The 18633-nt window shown below is 46.0% G+C and overlaps 1 protein-coding gene across 2 annotated transcripts; it reads left to right on the top strand.

Annotated features, from left to right (window-relative positions):
* The first annotated feature begins 671 nt into the window (after positions 1-671).
* Positions 672-17573, top strand: LOC148042206 (uncharacterized). Of its 2 annotated transcripts, XM_087703184.1 has the most exons (6): positions 672-784; positions 5237-5707; positions 6474-6611; positions 13275-13331; positions 16869-16959; positions 17072-17573. In XM_087703184.1, the coding sequence occupies exons 1-6, from the start codon at positions 730-732 to the stop codon at positions 17268-17270; spliced, it is 1011 nt and encodes a 336-aa protein (XP_087559310.1). In that variant the 5' UTR covers positions 672-729; the 3' UTR covers positions 17271-17573. The 2 variants fall into 2 exon arrangements, with proteins under 2 accessions (XP_087559310.1, XP_087559311.1); XM_087703185.1 differs by lacking the exon at positions 13275-13331.
* The last annotated feature ends 1060 nt before the right edge of the window (positions 17574-18633 follow it).

An 18633-nucleotide genomic window follows, 5' to 3' on the forward strand; every position in this document is an offset into this window, starting at 1 on the left:
GACCTCACAGTTCTCCTCCTTTCTTCTTCCTCTTCCTCCTCCTCCTCCTCCTCCTCCTCCTCCTCTCCTCCTCCTCCACTTCCTCTTCTCAGAAAATCCAATTCCCTTCTAGTCCTGATGATGTTACCTAGTTGGGTCATGAAACGTCTGCTAGAAAACCAAGCAGGTTCAGAGAGCACCAAGGACCTCACAGTTCTCCTCCTTTCTTCCTTCTCCCCCTCCCCCTCCTCCTCCTCCTCCTCCTCCACCACCACTTCCTCTTCTCAGAAAATCCAATTCCCTTCCAGCACTGATGATGTTACCTAGTTGGGTCATGAAACGTCTGCCAGGAAACCACCCAGCTCAGTTAGTACCAAGGATGCAAATACACACCATGGAAATTTGGCAGCTCTTTCCCAATTCCACCCCTCCCTCCCTGCCTCCCTTAGCAGGGATCCCTTCCTCTAATGGGACTCTACCACCTTGCTCTTCTTATCATTCCTCCCCCCCAAATATTTTGTTTATTTTAATGATGCATTTGTTTTTTAACATTGTTTTTTCCTTAAAGGGCTGCCAAATTTGGGGAATGAAAAGAAACTCACCAAGTTTTTCTTTTGCAGTACAGTTTGTTCTTTTCTAAACTGTTTCCCCCACACCCCCCACCCCGCTGGCATGCACAAAGGCACACACCGATGCACTCACACACTCTCAGACACACAAGCACACACACACTTTCTTTGGCAAGCGACAATGCTCCTTTTTAATGGAAGCTTAAGGTGGATAATCCTCCTTTTGGGGCTGCAGGGTAAGTGTGTTATTTTGCTCCTGGCTTCTTTTTATTGATTTTCTATTAATTCTGCTTGATCAATCCGATGAAACACATTTTTTTCTCCCCTTCCTTTCATTGAAATCCTGTTTGGGTTTTTATTTCTGGGGGGGGGGGGAAACTTCTTGTGCCTTTTGTGGTGGGCTGGTTGCCCCGGGCAACGAAAGGACTTTGAAAGTCCCTGGGTGCAGTAAATAGGCGATTTGAATTAAGGGAAACCGAGGCAGGGAAAAGTTTTAGGAAAAGTCTCACAAACGGCACAGCCTAAAATGTCTACGGAGATTCTCCGTCCTCCAGGTCCTGGTTGTCCCAAAGGTGCATTTTCAAGAGGCAACTGGACTTTCTTCTTCTTTTTCCCTTGAAAACCTTTCGCTTCTCATCCAAGAAGCTTCTTCGGTTCACCGCACGTCCTAAACAACTGTGGAGAGTTGAAGGAGGACACAATTTGAAATCTAAATCAAGCATGAATGTGTGGCAGAAGTCACGTTTTCGAGCTGGCTTGTCTTCCAAGAAAATCATGAGAACCAGATCTTTGTGATAAGAGTCCCAGTTCTCTAGGAGAAAGGTTGGCTTGGCTGTGGGACTCACTCGTAATTGTGAAAAATAAGGAATACTTTAACTAAATTAGGGGACTGGAGGATAAAAAGAAGGAGAAGGAGAGGAGGAGGAGGAGGAGGAAGGAGAAGGAGAAGGAGGAGGAGGAGGAGGAGGAGGAGAAGAAGAAGAAGAAGAAGAAGAAGAAGAAGAAGAAGAAAAGGAGGAGGAGGAGGAGGAGGAGGAGGAGGAGGAGGAGGAGGAGGAGGAGGAGGAGGAGGAGGAGAAGAATAGCAATAGCGATAGCAGTTAGACTTATATACCGCTTCATAGGCCTTTCAGCCCTCTCTAAGCGGTTTACAGAGTCAGCATATCGCCCCCAACAACAATCCGGGTCCTCATTTTACCCACCTCGGAAGGATGGAAGGCTGAGTCAACCTTGAGCCGGTGAGATTAGAACCACTGAACTGCAGATAACAGTCAGCTGAAGTGGCCTGCAGTGCTGAATTTAACCACTGCACCACCTCTGCTCTTAGAAGAAGAAGAAGAGAGAATAGGAATAGAATAGAATAGAATAGAATGGCTTGTGCAACAATTTAAAAAGAAAACATTAGGACTATATAGATCAACAGTCACCCACTGGTGATCAGTGAGAAAGTTTTGGTGGTCCGCAAAATAATTATTTGCCTTTTTTATATTGCACTGAATCAGGGATCCTCAAACTACGACCCCTGAGCTGGATAAATGCAATGGACGCTTGTGTTGCTGCGGAGAGTCTCCCCCTTTGGGGTCTTTTTGTGGGGTTCAGAGGGGGGGGGCAGAAATTCCAACTTGGGGTCTGCTTCAGCCTCCTGGTGGGGGGCTTTGGGCGAAGGCTGGAGGGAAGCACCGCTGGTGGCGAAGAGCCCCAGGGCCTCGTTCCAGTGGGACTGCATCATGGCCTGGAACTGGCTGACCATCTCAGCCCGCCGAGCCTCCAGGCGCCGGTCCCTGGCCCTTGCACTCCCGCAGGTCTTCCCTTTGCTTGGAAAGCCTATGCTCCTAGTCCTCAGTGAGGTCCTTCTTCTGAGCCTCCTTCTCGGTCAGATCCAATTTGAACTGAGCTGTTTGGCCAACTCTTTCTCCTGGGGGCTGCTTAGCGCCAGCAACTGCTTCTGTTGGGGGCCCTAAGGAGTTCGGATAGGAGGAGTAGAGGCCGGCGCCCCCTCGACGTGAGTGACATTCAGTTTGCCACGCCCACCCAGTCACATGACCACCTAGCCACGCCCACCCAGCTGGTCATTAGGCAGATCGTATTAGCGGGATTTAAAATGATGAATTGAGTGGTCCCTGAGGCCCGGAAGGTTGGTGACTCCTGCTACAGATCGTCCTTGACTTACAACATTTCATTTAGCGACCATTCAAAGTTACAACGGCACCGGAAAAAGTGACTTATGACCATTTTCACCCCCTAGGACCATTGCAGCATTCCCAGGCTCAAAATCCAGACGGTGGGCAACTGACTCGCATTTATGACGGTTGCACTGTCCTGGGGGTCGTGCGATCCCCTTTTGCTACCTCCTGACAGCGGAGTTAATGGGTGTCAGTGGCATTGCAACTTCGATCTGTCACTATATGAATGGCTGTAAGTTGAGGACCACCTGTATTTACATCGGACATAAAAAAATAACTAGTGGAGTTTTTATTCTGCTCTCAGAAGACTCACGTAGATGTTTTGGTCACTCTTTACGTAGTCCTTGCTTTATGACGACAATTGAGCCCCAAACGTCTGTTGCTAAGCCAGTCAAGTGAGTTTTGCCTGGCCGGAGGGGTGGGGGGTTGGACTAGATGACCTACAAGGCCCTTTCCAACTCTTTTAATCTGTTAATCTGTTAAGTGAATCGTCATAGTTCCTAAATAAGTAATACAGTTGTTAAGTGAATCCGGATGCTCCATTAACATGCTTTGTTTATTTATTTCATTTATATTTTGCCTTCGTTATTTCTACAAATAACTGTAAGTGGGGAGCCTAGCTAATACTCTTTCTTCTTCCTATTTTCCCCACCACAACACCCCTGTGAGGTAGGTTGGGCTGGGAGAGAAGGGCTGGCCCAAAGTCAGCCAGCTGGATGTCTAAGGTGAAACTAGAACTCCCAGTCTTCTGGTGATTGACCAAAAGTCACCCAACCGGCTTCCATTCCTAAGAGGGGACAAGAACTCACAGTCTCCTGGTGATTGGCCCAAAGTCACCCAGCCGGCTTCCATTCCTAAGGTGGGACTAGAACTCACAGTCTCCTGGTGATTGGCCCAAAGTCACCCAGCCGGCTTCCATTCCTAAGGTGGGACTAGAACTCCCCGTCTCCTGGTGATTGGCCCAAAGTCACCCAGCTGGCTTCCATTCCTAAGGTGGGACTAGAACTCCCCGTCTCCTGGTGATTGGCCCAAAGTCACCCAGCTGGCTTCCATTCCTAAGGTGGGACTAGAACTCCCCGTCTCCTGGTGATTGGCCCAAAGTCACCCAGCCGGCTTCCATTTCTAAGGTGAGACTAGAACTCCCAGTCTCCTGGTGATTGGCCCAAAGTCACCCAGCCGGCTTTCATACCTAAGAGGGGACTAGAATCCCCCATCTCCTGGTGATTGGCCCAAAGTCACCCAGCCGGCTTCCATTCCCAAGGTGGGACTAGAACTCCCAGTCTCCTGGTGATTGGCCCAAAGTCACCCAGCCGGCTTCCATTCCCAAGGTGGGACTAGAACTCACAGTCTCCTGGTGATTGACCCAAAGTCACCCAGCCGGCTTCCATTCCCAAGGTGGGACTAGAACTCCCAGTCTCCTGGTGATTGGCCCAAAGTCACCCAGCTGGCTTCCATTCCCAAGGTGGGACTAGAACTCACAGTCTCCTGGTGATTGACCCAAAGTCACCCAGCCGGCTTCCATTCCCAAGGTGGGACTAGAACTCCCAGTCTCCTGGTGATTGACCCAAAGTCACCCAGCCGGCTTCCATTCCCAAGGTGGGACTAGAACTCCCAGTCTCCTGGTGATTGGCCCAAAGTCACCCAGCCGGCTTCCATTCCCAAGGTGGGACTAGAACTCACAGTCTCCTGGTGATTGACCCAAAGTCACCCAGCCGGCTTCCATTCCCAAGGTGGGACTAGAACTCCCAGTCTCCTGGTGATTGGCCCAAAGTCACCCAGCCGGCTTCCATTCCCAAGGTGGGACTAGAACTCACAGTCTCCTGGTGATTGACCCAAAGTCACCCAGCCGGCTTCCATTCCCAAGGTGGGACTAGAACTCCCAGTCTCCTGGTGATTGACCCAAAGTCACCCAGCCGGCTTCCATTCCCAAGGTGGGACTAGAACTCCCCGTCTCCTGGTGATTGGCCCAAAGTCACCCAGCTGGTTTCCATTCCTAAGGTGGGACTAGAACTCCCAGTCTCCTGGTGATTGGCCCAAAGTCACCCAGCCGGCTTCCATTCCTAAGGTGGGACTAGAACTCCCAGTCTCCTGGTGATTGGCCCAAAGTCAGTTTTCATGGCCAAAGCAGGACTGGAACTCATCACCTCTTGCTTTCTAGACTAGTGTCTTAAACCAGTGTTTTTCAACCACTGTGCCGCGGCACACTAGTGTGCCGTGACATAGTGTAAGGTGTGCCGTGGGAAAAACACTTTATATATAGTCAATATAGGCACAGAGTTAATTTTTTTTAACATTTTCTAATGGTGGTGTGCCTCGTGATTTTTTTCATGAAAAAAGTGTGCCTTTGCACAAAAAAGGTTGAAAAACACTGTCTTAAACCATTAGGCCGAACTGGCTACATTAATCAAAGGAACTGCTAGTTACTAAAAACTTTACTCAAAGAGGCTCCCCTCTCCTGTTCCCGTTCCTCGAAAACGTAACGCTTTCTTTATTCTCCCCCCTCAGATCTGGGAGGGCGCAGCTTTCTCATCCAAAATGTCCGCCTGCGGAAGTGCATCCACGCCTCGCCCCACAAAGCTGGGAGGGTCAGCCTGTCCGAATGCCAGGCGCGCTCCCCAGAGCACCAGTGGAGCTGGGACACGATGGCCTGGGCTGTGGTCAACCGACACACCGGGGAGTGCCTGGCGGCCTCCAACGCAGAAAAATGGGCAGTAGCCCGCTTGGCGCCCTGTGAGGAGGGGCCGCTTCAGGCCTGGTCGTGCAGCAGGAAAGGCCGCCTGACCTTACAAGGACGCGGCCTTCATCTCAGCGGGAAGCCGGGAGGACACAGCGCCTTCCTGTCGCGGGAGAGAGGCAGGTTCAGCAGATGGGAGACCGACGCGGGCTCAATCGTCTGCGCCACGGAGCTGGCGAGAGCTGCTGGACTCGGCGAGCCGAAAGAAGCCCCCTCGGACAGCTTGGCGGGTGGACCGGAAAGTAAGGCAACCATGGATGTTTTCACGGGATACAGATAGTCCTCGAGTTATGACCGTTCATTTAGCAATCGTTTGAAGCTTCAACGCCGCTGAGGAAAGGAAATGGCAACTGAGTCCTTGCACAGGGACGCGGTGGCTCAGGGGCTAAGACGCTGAGCTTGTCGATCAGAAAGGTCGGCAGTTCAGCGGTTTGAATCCCTAGCGCCGCATAACGGAGGGAGCTCCCGTGACTTGTCCCAGCTTCTGCCAACCTAGCAGTTCGAAAGCACGTTAAAAATGCAAGTAGAAAAATAGGAACCACCTTTGGTGGGAAGGGAACAGCGTTCCGTGCGCCTTCGGCGTTGAGTCATGCCGGCCACATGACCACGGAGACGTCTTCAGACAGCGCTGGCTCTTCGGCTTTGAAACAGAGATGAGCACTGCACCCCTAGAGTCAGGAACGACTAGCACATATGTGCGAGGGGGAACCTTTACTTTTACCTTGGACTTATGACTATCGTAAAGTCTCCACCGTCATAAGATCAAAATTAGGATATTTGGCAATCGGCATGGATTTTTAGACTTTAGACTTATACACCGCTTCACAGTGCTTTATAATCCAAAGCGGTTTGCAGAGTCAGCCTCTTGCCTCTAACAGTCTGGGTCACACTTGGCCAATAAAGAATTCTGTTCTGTTCTGTTCTGTTCTGTTCTGCTCAGTTCTGTGTCTTGGATGCCCTGAAGAAAAAAAAATAGAACTTCTAACCTGCTGAAAACCTTTTTTGCAGACAAAACCGTTGGTTCCCTAGAGATCCACACCCCTTCTGGGAAAGCCACGATGTTCTCCATGATCCACTTGGAGAGCCAGCCCTATGTCACCAGTGGACTTCCAATGTCCCACCAAAGACACCTTGAAGGAGATAATGGTGAGTATGGAGATGCCATCAAAAGACGGAGAACCTGTCAGAGGCCTCATGCTAATGGCGTGTCCAGGGAAGGAGTCCAAAGAATTAAAAGCGCAGTCAGAAGGTCAAGATCGGTGGCCTAAAGGTGGAGCATCTGCCTCACAACCCAAAGGTTGGGGGTTCAATCCTAGGTAAGGTCTCCTGCTTGGGCAGGGGGTTGGACTAGATGACCTGCAAGGTCCCTTCCGTTAATCTCTTTACTCCAAGACCCCCAAACTCACCCCCTTCTTGATCTGCTCTGGGGTCATGTCGACAACTCTTTTTCACTGATTTGAAAAATTAGCTGCATCTAAAGAAGGGTCTTCTTAAAACTTGTGTGGTCCTCTTTTCAAGCCATCAACAATGGGGCCTGAATAAGTATAAGTATAACCTTTATTGTCATTGTACTTAAATACAACGAAATTGGTTGTAAGTCATTTAAATGTTCATTCTCCTAAAACAGGGCTCTCCAAATTTGGCCTGGCTGGCAGAGGAAATCTGGGGGTTGAAACTAGGCTTAATAGAGGTAACTGTGAGGGGGGATTTTGGAGTCTTGATGGACAACCACTTAAATATGAGCCAGCAGCCAAAAAAGCCAATGCAATCCTAAACTGCATTAACAGAGGGATACAATCAAGATCAAGAGAGGTACTACTACCACTCTATAAAGCCTTAAGTAAGACCACACCTAGAGTACTGCGTCCAGTTTTGGTCACCACACCGTAAAAAAGATGTGGAGACTCTAGAAAGAGTGCAGAGAAGAGCAACCAGGATGATGAGGGGATTGGAGACTAAAAGATACGATGGACAATTGCAAGAACTGGGCATGGCTAGTCTAGGGAAGAGAAGGACCAGGGGAGACATGATAGCAGTCTTCCAATATCTCAGGGGTTGCCACAAAGAAGAGGGAGTCAAGCTATTCTCCAAAGCGCCTGAGGGCAGAACAAGAAGCAATGGGTGGAAACTAATCAAGGAGAGAAGCAACTTAGAACTGGGGAGAAATTTCCTGACAGAACAATTCATCAGTGGAACAACTTGCCTCCAGAAGTTGTGAATGCGCCAACACTGGAAGTTTTCAAAAAGATGTTGGATAACCCTTTGTCTGAAGTGGTGTAGGGTTTCCTGTCTAGGCAGGGGGTTGGACTAGAAGACCTCGAAGGTCCCTTCCAACTCTGTTATTCTATTCTGTTCTATTCTGTTCTATTCCGTTCTATTCTATTCTATTCTATTCTATTCTATTCTATGCCTTAGTAAGACCACATCCAGTTTTGGTCACCACGCTATAAAAAAAATGTTGACACTTTAGAAAGAGTGCAGAGAAGAACAACCAGGATGATGAGGGGACTGGAGGCTAAAACATATGAAAAACAGTTGCAGGAATTGGGCATGGCTAATTTAATGAAAAGAAGGACCAGGGGAGACATGATAGCATCTTCCAATATTTGAGGGGCTGCCCCAGAGAGGGGGGGGGGTGTCAAGCTGTTTTCCAAGCCACCTGAAGACCAGACAAGGAATCATGGATGGAAACTGACCAAGGAGAAATTCAACCTGGAAACGAGAAGGAATTTCCTGACAGTGAGAACAATCAACCCATGGAACAGAAGTTGCCTTCGGAAGTTGTGGGAGCTTCATCCCTGGAGGCTTTCAAGAAGAGACTGGACTGCCCTCTGTCAGAAATGGTGTAGGGGTATCTTGGGCAGGGGGTTGGACTAGATGACCTACAAGGTCCCTTCCTACTTTGTTAATCTGTAATCTGAAGTCCACATGTCGTAGAGTTGCCAGGTTTAGATCCTTCCCCTGGAGTGGGGAGGGAATGGGGATTTTGCAGTATCCTTCCCCTACCATGCCCACCAAGCCACGCCCACCAAACCACACCCACAGAACTGGTAGTAAAAAAAAAATTGAATCTCACCACTTTCTCACTCTAAACCAGTGTTTCTCAACCTTGGCAACTTGAAGATGTCCGGACTTCAACTCCCAGAATTCCCCAGCCAGCATTCGCTGGCTGGGGAATTCTGGGAGTTGAAGTCCGGACATCTTCAAGTTGCCAAGGTTGAGAAACACTGCTCTAAACCTTGAAAAAAAGCACCTTTGGGACAACCATGATTGAGAATCTCCATAGGGACTTCCTGTGGGCGTGGCCTGTTGCCGAGGAGGGCTCCACCGAGCTCCTCAGAGATCTGGTCTGTATATCTAAATAAGATCATAGATAGCACCCCTTTTTGGCTAAGAAAGGGGCAGGGAGGATAGCTCCGTAGGTTAGGGTCTATTCGTAAGCCACAGCCTTTTTCTTTTTTTGGCTGTGGAAGAGATTAGATCCAGCCGAAGCGGAGCCTTTATCTCCGGCCAGTTCTTCTCAGCTGCCTTTTTTTTTTTTGGCAGCCCCAGACAGGCTAGCCCCCCCCAGGACAAAACAAAGTTTTTTCCAAGCTAGAGTTGATACGGGAGGGTACCACCCCTGTGAGATTTATGCTTTTATTACTATCTTAAATACCAGCACCATTTGTCTTAAAGACTTCTTTGTTTAAATAGACTTTAAAATGGCGATTTCTCTCCGTGGATGATTACTGGATGTACTTAGCCGGGCTTATCTTCCTGCAGACCGCTCCTTAACAAAATTAACTCTTTTTCTTTGGAAATAGAGGGGAGCGAAGCATTGCTTACTTGTTTATCTATTATGGCACCCAGATCAAAGAAACGTCTTGCTACAAATGTGTCTCAAGAATTTAAACAATCTTTTTTGGAAACACAACCTTTGTCTCCTACGCCCTCTACTGGAGAAGTTTTAACACAGGAATATCTCTTTAAAATATTTAATGCCCTTAAGCAAGAGCTTAAGGAATTTGTATTGCAACTTTATGAGGATCTAAAATCTAAAGTTAATCAAATGAAGGCGAATACGTTTGCAGCCGTGTCTGCCCTGTCAGATTACTCTGCTGAAATAGAGAACAGATTGGAAAGTCTGGAGAAGGCTAATTTTGATTTGACTACCAATATTCAAATTTTACAAGAAAAAATTAGAAATAACGAAGAACAGCTTATGACGCTAAATTTTGATAGGAAGGCATTTTCAATAAGAGTCAGAGGATTCCGTGAAAAGGAGCAAGAGAATTTAAAACAGACATTTGCTGAAGCCTTCAGCCATGCGCTGGGAAGCCCGGGACTTAACTTTGATTGGCAGATTCGGAAAATCTATCGCCAGAACTCATTGATAGCGGAACAGCGACAGCTCCCGAGGGACATAATTATACATTTCTCTACAAAAGAATCTAGAAACGCGATTGTGCAAAAGTTTTATAATAACAGTCTCCGAGTTGATGACCAGGACGTGATTGTCTTCAAAGATATACCTTTCCAAATGTTGAGAGCAAGAAGGGACTACGCCTTTTTAACTAAAGAGCTTAGGAGTCAACAGATTCGATACAGATGGGAGGCCCCTGCCGGCATCACGGTTACATTTGAGAATCAAAGATTTCGTCTTAACTCTGTTTCGGAGGCTCAAGATTTCTATTGTAGGATTCTGAAGGCGGGACTTCCTGACGCGCTTGGAAGAGAGGAGAGACAAGCGGAAGGAGAAAGCAAACGGCTGGCCATGCGGCTGCAAGATGGAGGGGGTAGCCCCTCCTCCCTCGGAGAAGCAGAAGAACGCAGATCGAGAATTTAGATACTTCAAAAGACTTCCTAAAGTTGAGGACTGAATGGGGGTTTGAGACCTCTCTCCGGTAGAAAAAGTGGACTAATTTTTATCAGAAGGGAAAGCTGGGTGAAACTACTTTGAGCTAGATTCTAAAGTAATGTTAGCATAAATCTGATAGTGGTTAAAAGAATGCGGAATGATTTATGTTGTTTAAACTTTGTTAGATGGGACTATTTTAAAATAGAAGGTTAACTGACTCTTGCTGAAAGCATTATTTGAATATGATCCATGCTATTTAACTTTTATTTGAAGGGAAAGTTGGTTGTAATAGTTCTGAGTTATTTTTCAAATAAACGCTAGTATAAATTTGATAGTGGTAAATATTAGACAAGCAAGAGATGAGGGTAAAATGCATGTGGAATGAACTACGTTATTTGTGGTAAATATCAGACAAGCAAGGGATGAGGGCAAAATTTACGTTGTTTAAAGCTTATTAGAACAGGAAGCCGCTTGGGATTATCTTAAGATAACTGTAAAAAGAATGTGGAATGATTTATGTTGTTTAAACTTTGTTAGAAGCGACTACCTTAAAATAGAAGGTTAACTGAATCTTGCTGAAAGTATTATTAGAATATGTGGAATGATTCATGCTACAAATCGCTCTGAGTTATATTTTAAACAAATGGTAGTACTACGTTATTTGTGATAAATATTAGACAAGCAAGGGATGAGGGCAAAATTTACGTTGTTTAAAGCTTATTAGAACAGGAAGCCGCTTGGGATTATCTTAAGATAACTGTAAAAAGAATGTGGAATGATTTATGTTGTTTAAATTTTGTTAGAAGCGACTACCTTAAAATAGAAGGTTAACTGAATTTTGCTGAAAGTATTATTGGAATATGTGGAAGGATTCATGCTACAAATCGCTCTGAGTTATATTTTAAACAAATGGTAGTATAAATTTGATAGTGGTAAATATCAGACAAGTGGGGGATGAGGGTAAAATACATGTGGAATGAACTAAGTTATTTAAATTCTATTAGAAGGGGAAGTCGGTTGGAATTACAGAAATTGATTCCTGTGTAAAGTAATATCTGATCTATGCTGCTTAACTTTACTAAGAAGGGGAAATCGGGTTAGATTATTTTGAATTACTGTTTGAAAAAGGGGTAAAGAAAGATCATTTACGTTGTTTAAATTTTACTAGATGGGAAAGTTTGATTACTTGTCTGTAAAGTTATATTTGAATATATGGCATAAACTACGCTGCTTAAATCTTACTGGAAGGGATCATGAGGTTTAGGAAGGGAACGGGAGAATCTACAGAAGGTCGGGGTAAATAGCAAAGAAGTAAGAGATGAGAATAAAATATAGATAGAATGATTTATACTATTTAAGCATAGATAAAGATGGGGGGCTGAGATCAACACAAAGAGTGGTTTCTTTTTTTCTTTTTTCTCTTTTCTCTTTTCTTTTTTTCCTTTTTTTTTCTCTTTCTTTGCTTTTCTTTTTTTTTTTTTTTTTTTTTTTTGATATATTACTTTTATTTTTTAATCCATATGTATACAAGATATCTTAGATAGAAGGTAGTGCCAGGTGTGGACCCTGGGAAGTCGGGAGGATTAGGGATGGGGATTGTGGGGGGTGGGGTGGGGGGGTGTTAATATAGTTTTAATAAGAACAAGAATGTATTTATATACGGTGGTTCCTTTTTTTTTATTATTATTATTATTATTATTATTTTCCTTGGTTTACTTTACTTTTATCAGATCAAACAACACTCGAATAAAGGCATACACCAAGGAGGGAGGTAGAGGGAAGGAAGAGGGAGGAGTAAGGAAGGAGTAAGGGGAATAAGGAGTAAGGGGAATGTAAGGAGGGTGTCTGGGGAGTAAGGGGAGAAGGAAGGCTTGAGGGGAAAGGGAAGTAGGAGGGGAGTGTTAGAGGGAGAAAGGAAAGTTGGAGGGGGTAGATGGGGTGTATGGAGGACGCAAGGGTTAGGTGGGGTTGTGAATGATGAGTTGTGTTTCCTTTTTACTTGTTCGTTTTATTCCCTTTTTCTTTTTTTTTTCTTTTCTTATAGTAAATACCCTGTATATAAATGATTGCAAATGGAATGTGAAAATTGAATAAAATAAACTTCATCTCAAAAGGGAGAATCTCCATAGATGTTATCAACTTTAAGATGTGTGGACTGGACTTCAACTCCCAGAATTCCTGGGAACTGAAGTCTACACATCTCAAGGTTGGTAATCTTGAGAAACATTGTTTGAGTCCCATTAATAACCAACTAATAACCAAGGATATCCACCTGCATCTCCGGAGCTTTAGGGTAACCAGCTGGCTAAATGAATCTGATTAAATCTTGCAGTTGAGGGGAGACCAAAGCAACTCAACATTTAAGCGGAGAATGCCACCCAGCTTCTGGCTCCATCCACCCATGGCACAAACCCCCTTCGCTGGATCACGGTTTGCTGAACCCACCCACAATTGTTGAAGCCTGGGAGGGTTTGTTGCTGTAGTTATAGCAATAGCAATAGCAATAGCAGTAGACTTATATACCGCTTCATAGGCCTTTCAGCCCTCTCTAAGCGGTTTACAGAGAGTCAGCATATTGCCCCCAACAACAATCTGGGTCCTCATTTTACCCACCTCGGAAGGATGGAAGGCTGAGTCAACCCTGAGCCGGTGAGATTTGAACCGCTGACCTGCTGATCTAGCAGTAGCCTGCAGTGCTGCATTTAACCACTGCGCCACCTTGGCTCCTTGAAAGGAACCATGACAGATGTGTTTACTCAGGGTTTACACAACCTCTTCAGCCAGAAACAATAGCTTTGCAAACGTCAGCCAGTTGTGCACAGTGAGAGAATTTGAAATCCAACCGACGACATGGGTTGTTGGGTGTGTTGTGTTTATGTTGTATCAGTTCGGCCTCTGTAAACAGAGATTCTTCCTGGGTCTCCATTCTGGAATTCTCTGCTCCATTCTATCTTCTTTTTTCTCACCAGAAACCTATCCTCCACATCAAAAGCACCAGGAGACGCCTACTGGTCCCCCAAATCTAGGTGAGAAACTGGATATTAAAAGTAAGAGAGCTGTTGCAATGGTTCCAGGGACAGATCTTTTTTTAAAAGGACCCATATTTTCTTGGGGATCTTCTTGAGAGCTTCCCTGTTCAAGAGAAATCTATCTGGAAGCTTCAGATCCAGGCATTCCTCTTTTTAGGTAGGTGGCTTTGGATGGTTGGAAGATACCAGACCTTACCTGATCTAGTTTTCTGGCTTGGAGATGTCCCTGAACTATGTGGACAACTAAACAACCCTTCTTTTTCCTGCTCATATCTTAGCCTCTTGAAGATGTTAAGCCAGTGTTTCTCAACCTTGGCAACTTGAAGATGTCTGGACTTCAACTCCCAGAATTCCCCAGCCAGCGACAGCTTAACACTGTGTTAAGCTTACAGTCCTTAACACCTTTAACTAGGATGTTCCTGGTTACAGTCCTTAACACCTTTAACCAGGATGATAGAGCCGAGGTGGCGCAGTGGTTAAATGCAGCACTGCAGGCTACTTCAGCTGACTGCAGTTCTGTAGTTCGGCTGTTCAAATCTCACGGGCTCAGGGTTGACTCAGCCTTCCATCCTTCCGAGGTGGGTAAAATGAGGACCCGGATTGTTGTTGGGGGCAAATATGCTGACTCTGTAAACCGCTTAGAGAGGGCTGAAAGCCCTATGAAGCGGTATATAAATCTAACTGTTATAAGTCTAACTGCTATTGCTATTGTTCCACAACCTCCTGTCATCCATTTATTGCATGACAAAACATGTGGCTTTTTAGTCTATCTACTAATCATCATCTTCTATCTACTAATCATCATCTTCATTTAAGGACCCAATAATCACTTGCGGGGAAGAGTCTGGGCAACTGAATGAAGCTAGCAGTGCGTTTTAATGGCCGGATGCCCTTCCTGTCGCCAATCCAGAGTTTTGTTTGGCGGATATATTTTCAGTGTGCCCAGAGAGAGAGAGAAATATCTGCTTCTACCTAGGATCGAACTGACTGCCTCCCGATTGTGAGGCGAGAACTCCACCTCTAGACCACCACAACACTCCTTTTTGTCTGTCTACCAATGTGACACCAATTCTGTTGGAAATACAGAAATATGAAATGCTGGATACCCAAGCTTCACGACGAAACTATGTGATTGGGCAATGCAGGAGAAATCCAGTTCACTCCAGTTCAACCCGGTGGCTCACTGGTGGTCGGTGATTGAAACACATAAGAGAATATCGCTCCCGCCGCCTTGAGTCTGGAGTCCGTAAAGAAGTTCCATAGGTGGAAGACATAGATATTTGGTGAGGTACCGACGTTTAGTACTGAAAGAAGCCCCAGACCACTCCTGAGGGAAGGAGTGGAACATCTGCCAGTTTGAACTGACGTAATGGAATGTGAGGCAACTGGCAGTTGGAACAGAGTTCTTTTCAGGTGGGGAGGGGGAGTAGAATGTCTTAGCATTGGAGCATGTTGATATAAGGCAACTGGCAGTTGGAACAGAGTTCTTTTCAGGTGGGGAGGGGGAGTAGAATTCCTTAGCATTAGAGCGTGTTAATTACTGTATAAGAAATACTATATCTTATCCCATGTTAAGCCACAACTCACAGATCATGCTACTTTGCAAAGATCACAGACCAGCAGCTTCTGTCGATCTTCAGAGGCAGAAATGTGGGGCTGAAGATTACCACATGGTGTTTTTGTCTTCCATTGCCAGCTGGTGGACAGGAGTATTTATTGTGAAATCAGCAAATGGGTACCAAACCCTGCTGGTCCTTGGTAACATCTAATGACCATTGTTGGGAAACTAAAAATGTCCGAATGGTGAAGAACGAAACTATGTGATTAGCAAAGAAAGGATGTTGAGATTCTAGATCTAGAAAGAGTGCAGAGAAGAGTAAAGCAGATGATTAAGAGACCGGAGGCTGAAACATATAAAGAACAGCTTCAGGAATTGGGTATGTCTAGTTTCATGATGCAGTGGCTCAGCAGCTAAGACGCTGAGCTTGTTGATCAGAAGGTCGGCAGTTTGACAGTTCGAATCCCTAGCGCCGAGTAACGGAGTGAGATCCCGTGACTTGTCCCAGCTTCTGCCAACCTAGCAGTTCGAAAGCATGTAAAAAAATGCAAGTAGAAAAATAGGGACCACCTTTGGTGGGAAGGGAACAGCGTTCCGTGCGCCTTCGGCATTGAGTCATGCCGGCCACATGACCACGGAGACGTCTTTGGACAGTGCTGGCTCTTTGGCTTTGAAACAGAGATGAGCAGCACCCCCTGGAGTCAGGAACAACTAGCACATATGTGCGAGGGGAACCTTTACCTTTAGTTTCATGAAAAGAAGGATTGATAGCAACCTTCACTGAGCCGAGGTGGCACAGTGGTTAAATGCAGCACTGCAGGCTACTGCTAGATCAGCAGGTCAGCGGTTCAAATCTCACCGGCTCAGGGTTGACTCAGCCTTCCATCCTTCCGAGGTGGGTAAAATGAGGACCCAGATTGTTGGGGGCAATATGCTGACTCTCTGTAAACCGCTTAGAGAGGGCTGAAAGCCCTATGAAGCGGTATATAAGTCTACTGCTATTACCTTCCAATATTTGAGGGGCTGCCACAAAGAAGAGGGAGTCAACCTATTCTCCCATGCTCTTAAATGTAGAACAAGAAGCAATGGATGGAAACTAAGCAGAGAAGCAACTTGGAACGAAGGGGAAATTTCCCAACAGAACAATTAAACCATTGGGACATCTTGCTTCCAGAAGCTGTGGGTGCTCCATCACTGGAGGTTTTTATGGGTGGCCATTTCTCTGGAATGGTAGAGGGTCTCCTGCTTGAGCAGGGGGCTGGACTAGAAGTCCTATATAGTTCCTTCCTCTGAAGCATTCGCAAGTGAAAGCAGACTACAAAGAAAACAGCTGTACAATCTTATCAGATCTTAAGCCAAAACAGCCAAGCAATAAAAGTGTCAAGATGTAAACAGTCAAATTGCAGTCAATTAGTTTACAGCCAGCTTACAGAGAATCAGAAGAAATGTTGGAGTAATCTATCCGTTTGAAAAAGTTTACTTAGAATCAATCCATGTGAATAACATTTAAAGAGTAAGATAACCACTGTCCAAAACCATTAAAAAGATCAAAATCGCCGCTAGGTTCTTCTATTCTTTAATTTAAATTAGTTTTAAAAAATTTTAGGCAGTCCGTTTTTCTTTAAAAAATAAAAGGTTCTTACCAGCTGAAAACACTTCTTCTTCAAATTGCCCTGACTTTGTCAGCCTTAAAAGACTGGAATTTTTACTGCCAGAATAAGACTTTAAACCTGCTTTTCTCGGAGATTTTGCGATATCCCCGAGATCAGCAAGATGTAATCTTCCTGTTCACCATCTCTTCGGGATGATTTAGGTCCGTTAGAACTCCCCAGCAATAAAAGTATCGAGTGCGATCTCAGAGCTTTGAGATTCGCACGTCGTCTCGTCACGGCATCCAGGATCCGCCCCCCCCCAGAGTCCCTCCCAATTCTGTTATTCTATTGGTGCCAAGGTCCTTGTGATATTCTCCTCTGTAGGTCCCATCTGGAGAACTACCCTTCATGTCCTGAGCCCTCTGGCCCTCATCCTGGGGATAATCATCCTGATGTTCTACATCCAATCCAAAAAGTAAGTGCTACGTTGGGTGGGCTTGGGAGGGATTCTCATGCTTTATTTATGTGACATTGATTATGGCCACCACAACTGGGTGACTCAAGTTGTCTGCCTCTTATGGCCCCAGGAAGAAGAAGAAGAGGCTGTTAGCTTTGAAGAGCCGGCAGATGAGCTTTGAGGAACACCAAACTTCACCAGGAATGGCCAGCCACGCTCCCAAGATGCAGACCGCCTCTGCTTCCCCTTCCCCTTCGCTCAAGCATGGTGAGATCTTGATCGCATGGAAAGATGGGACGACAACCTCACTCTTCGACCATTTATACTAGCTGACCTTCTCCACCTTCTTCTGGCTGACCCTCTCGAAATCCAGTCCTTCCTAGCAGAGGCCTTTTTGCTCACCCTCGCAATTTCTGTGGCCTTCCTCCTGGGGCTGATAATGTAGTAGACTAACACTTTCACTAAAAGGAAAGCAAAGAAGATGCTTTGCGAGCCAAGGTGGCGCAGTGGTTAGGGTGCAGCACTGCAGGCCACTTCAGCTGACTGTGATCTGCAGTTCAGCGGTTCAAATCTCACCGGCTCAAGGTTGACTCAGCCTTCCATCCTTCCAAGGTGGGTGAAATGAGGACCCAGACTGTGGGGGACAAGTTGCTGACTCAATTTGCTAAAAAATTTGTAAACCGCTTAGAGAGGGCTGAAAGCCCTATGAAGCGGTATGTAAGTCTAATTAATAAAAATAAATAAATGCAGTGGCCTTCACACTTGCATTGTAATTACTACCGGTATACATTGATCCAGTGGTGGGATTCAAATAATTTCACAACCGGTTCTCTGTCCTAATGATCAGCAGGGTAGGTGGGGCTTGGTGGTCATGTGACTGGGTGGGCATGGCCAACTCAACATCACTCATGTTGATGGGCGCTTCGCTTTAGCTGTGACAATGTAATAAGGGGTTAAGCGGAGAGGCAGTTTCTGTAAGCAGGGCCATGAAGATGAGGCTAGAAACAACACCGAGGTGGCGCAGTGGTTAAATGCAGTACTGCAGGCCACTTCAGCTGACTGCTAGTTCTGCAGCTCGGCGGTTCAAATCTCACTGGCTCAGGGTTGACTCAGCCTTCCATCCTTCCGAGGTGGGTGAAATGAGGACCCAAATTGGGGGGGGGGGCAATATGCCGACTCTGTAAACCGCTTAGAGAGGGCTGAAAGCCCTATTAAGCGGTATATAAGTCTAACTGCTAACTGCTAACACCAGAATGTTTCCTTCCTGCCTTCCTTACAGGATTAGCCCTGTAAAGTGGGAAAAAAACAAAATGAGTTTTTTTTTTCCAACAACCGGTTTTCCCAACTGTTTAGAAAGTTACCAACCGGTTCTCCCAAATAGGTGCGAACTGGCTGAATCCTACCACTGCATTGATCACCAAACAAGGGCAGACTGGGGCGATTCTTGAATTAGTTTAGTTTAGTTTAGTTTAGTTTTATTGATCTTGTATGCCGCCCACTCCCGAAGGACTCCGGGTGGCTTACAATAAAACAAGGGAAGGGGATAATACACAAAACAACATATTCAAATACACAACAGTCACAATTTCCGAGGGGCTGGATATTTCACAAGCCCCCCGGCCTGCTGGAGCTGCCAGGACTTAACGGCTTTGCGGAAGGCCGGGAGGGTAGTAAGGGTCCGGATCTCCACGG

This window comes from Thamnophis sirtalis, unplaced genomic scaffold (assembly GCF_051295495.1).
Source record: "Thamnophis sirtalis isolate CommonGarterSnake01/CBP01778 unplaced genomic scaffold, rThaSir2_p1.2 scaffold_46, whole genome shotgun sequence".
Classification (NCBI taxonomy): Eukaryota; Metazoa; Chordata; class Lepidosauria; order Squamata; family Natricidae; genus Thamnophis; species Thamnophis sirtalis.